This window comes from Stylophora pistillata, chromosome 1 (genome assembly GCF_964205215.1).
Source record: "Stylophora pistillata chromosome 1, jaStyPist1.2, whole genome shotgun sequence".
NCBI classification, from domain to species: Eukaryota; Metazoa; Cnidaria; class Anthozoa; order Scleractinia; family Pocilloporidae; genus Stylophora; species Stylophora pistillata.
In genome coordinates this window covers 34,122,826-34,125,265 of record NC_142519.1, presented here as the reverse complement: position 1 = coordinate 34,125,265, position 2,440 = coordinate 34,122,826, and the positions used below count along the sequence as shown (strand labels likewise).

Genomic DNA, 2,440 nt, shown 5'->3' with positions numbered 1-2,440 from the left:
CGAGCTCTGTCTTACCCTCTGTCCTTGACTGCATTGAAAGGCTTCCCATCATGTTTGCACTAGATGAGCCCCCACCATGGAAGATCTCTGAAAGGCAATCAGTCACATATCGTCTGGAAAGGCCCCTGGGCTTGACGGTATCCCGGCTGAGGTCTTCAAATGCAGTGGAAACGAATTGTTCGACCATCTCCACCAGCTAATCTGCAAATGCTGGGAAGAGGGATACGTTCCCCAGGAGATGAGGGATTCTATTATCTCAACCCTATACAAAAACAAGGGAGACCGCATTGATGGCAACAATTACCGTGGCATCTCACTTCTGTGCATTGCTGGAAAGCTGTTTGCCCGAGTAGCATTATACCGCCTTCAAAAGATCGCTGAAAGGGTGTACCCTGAATCCCAGTGTGGTTTCCGCTCTAATCGGTCGACTGTGGACATGATTTTCTCTTTGAGACAACTCCAGGAGAGGTGCAAAGAGCAACAACAGCCACTCTACATTGTATTCATCGACTTGACAAAGGCGTTGGACCTTTTCAGTAGAGACGGCATTTTCAAGATTCTGCCCTTACTTGGCTGTCCTCCTAAATTCCTGAACTTCATCAAATCGTTCGAGGATGCGTCTCGGGGTACAGTGCAGTATGACGAAAACAGGTCTGAGGCATTCGATATAAACAGCGGCGTAAAAAAAGGATGTGTGCTAGCCCAAACTCTCTTCAACATCTTCTTTTCAGTTTTACTGAATCACGCTTTCAAGTCCTCTGAAGAGGGCATACTGATACGATCTCGTTCTGATGGTAAATTGTTCAACCCTGCTCGCCTTAGAGCCAAGAACAAAGGTAGCCATCCGTGACCTTCTCCTTGCCGATGATGTTGCCCTCGTTGCTCACAGCGCTGAAAAACTCCAACTCCTCCTTAATCAGTTTTCTGACGCATGGCAGGCTTCCAGACTTACAAGCAGCCTAAAGAAGACGAAATTCATGTCCCAGGACAATGCAGCCACACCTGCCGTAACGATCAAAGATTACATCTTGGAAGCCGTCACACAGTTTACCTATCTCGGCTCCACTACCTCAAACAACAACTGCCTTCAAGTGGAGATTAGAAAGAGAATTGGCAAGGCTGCAACCAACATGGCTAAGCTGTCTTCCCGTGTCTGGGAGAACAAGAAGTTAACTACCCAAACTAAAGTTGCTGTGTATCGTCCTTGCATCGTGAGCACCTTATTGTTTGGTAGCGAGTCTTAGACTACCTACGCTAGTAAGGAGAAGCGCTTGAACATCTTCCATATGAGATGTCTTCGTCGCATCCTCTCCATCTCATGGACAGATAAGGTCTCTAACAATAAGGAACTTGCAAGAGCCAATATCCCCTCGATGTTTCACCCTGATAAAACAGCGCAGATTGAGGTGGCTAGGTCATGTGTACCGGATGGAGGATGGGCGAATCACTAAGAATCTGCTGTATGGTGAGTTGGAATCCGGTACGAGGCCTATTGGCAGACCTAAGCTGCGTTTCAAGGACGTATGCAAGAGAGATATGCTCGCCACTAGCCTGCCAACAGATAACAGAGAGCTACATGCTGCAGATCGGAGTGATTGGAGGTCTGTGTGCAGTCTGGCAATCCAGGCCGGAGAGGAAAGGCTGAAAGCTGAAGCTGATGATAGAAGAGCTAAGAGAAGAGCAGCAATGAACAAAGCAACGTGTGTTCGAGTGGCAAGTGTTTTCGTGTGCAGTGGATGCGGCCCTGTCTGCCGTACTAGAATTGGGCTTTTTAGCCACGAGAGAAAGTGTTTCTCGCAATTGCGCTAGCCATGGACATGGTCCGACGACTGCCTACTAATCAACCACTCAGTCAACCAGCTAATCCACCAGTCAGTCATCATTAGCTAGTGACTCATTCACCAGGCGATCAGCAAGTCAGTTAACCAGTCAGATAGCCAATCAAGGACCATTGAGTTAGTCAACCTATCATTCAGCCAGTCAGTCAACCACGTAGTCAGCCACTGACTCACAAGTCAATTGACCACTCAATCACCAGCCGGTCACCCAGTCAGTTAACCAGTCAGCGAGCCAGTCAAGTACCACTGGGTCAGTGAACCTTTCAGTCAGCGGGTCGGTCAACCAGCCCGGCAGCCGGTCAGCCAGTCAGCCAGTCCGCCAGTCGGCCATTCAGTCACACAGCCAGTCAGCTAATTAGTCCCCAGTCGGTCAGTAAGTCGAAGACTTACTCAGATAGATAGTGAATTACGACTGGGTCAGTCAGCCTTTTAAACAGCCGTTCAGTCAACCAGTTAGTCAGCCAGTAAGTCCCAGTCAATTAGCCACTCAGTCACCAGTTGGTCAGTAATTGAGTTAATCAGAAAAAAACGTTTGCAAAAACTATCTGCAGGCAAGCCAAAACCAAATATTTTAGTACATTGTGTCTAGATCAGTAGGAAAG

General features: G+C 48.0%; 1 protein-coding gene across 1 annotated transcript; it reads left to right on the top strand.

The window, feature by feature from the left end:
• Nucleotides 1-238: 238 nt before the first annotated feature.
• On the top strand, nt 239-1,244 carry LOC111332356 (uncharacterized). Its single transcript, XM_022937669.2, has 2 exons — nt 239-626; nt 823-1,244. The coding sequence occupies exons 1-2, from the start codon at nt 239-241 to the stop codon at nt 1,242-1,244; spliced, it is 810 nt and encodes a 269-aa protein (XP_022793404.2).
• The last annotated feature ends 1,196 nt before the right edge of the window (nt 1,245-2,440 follow it).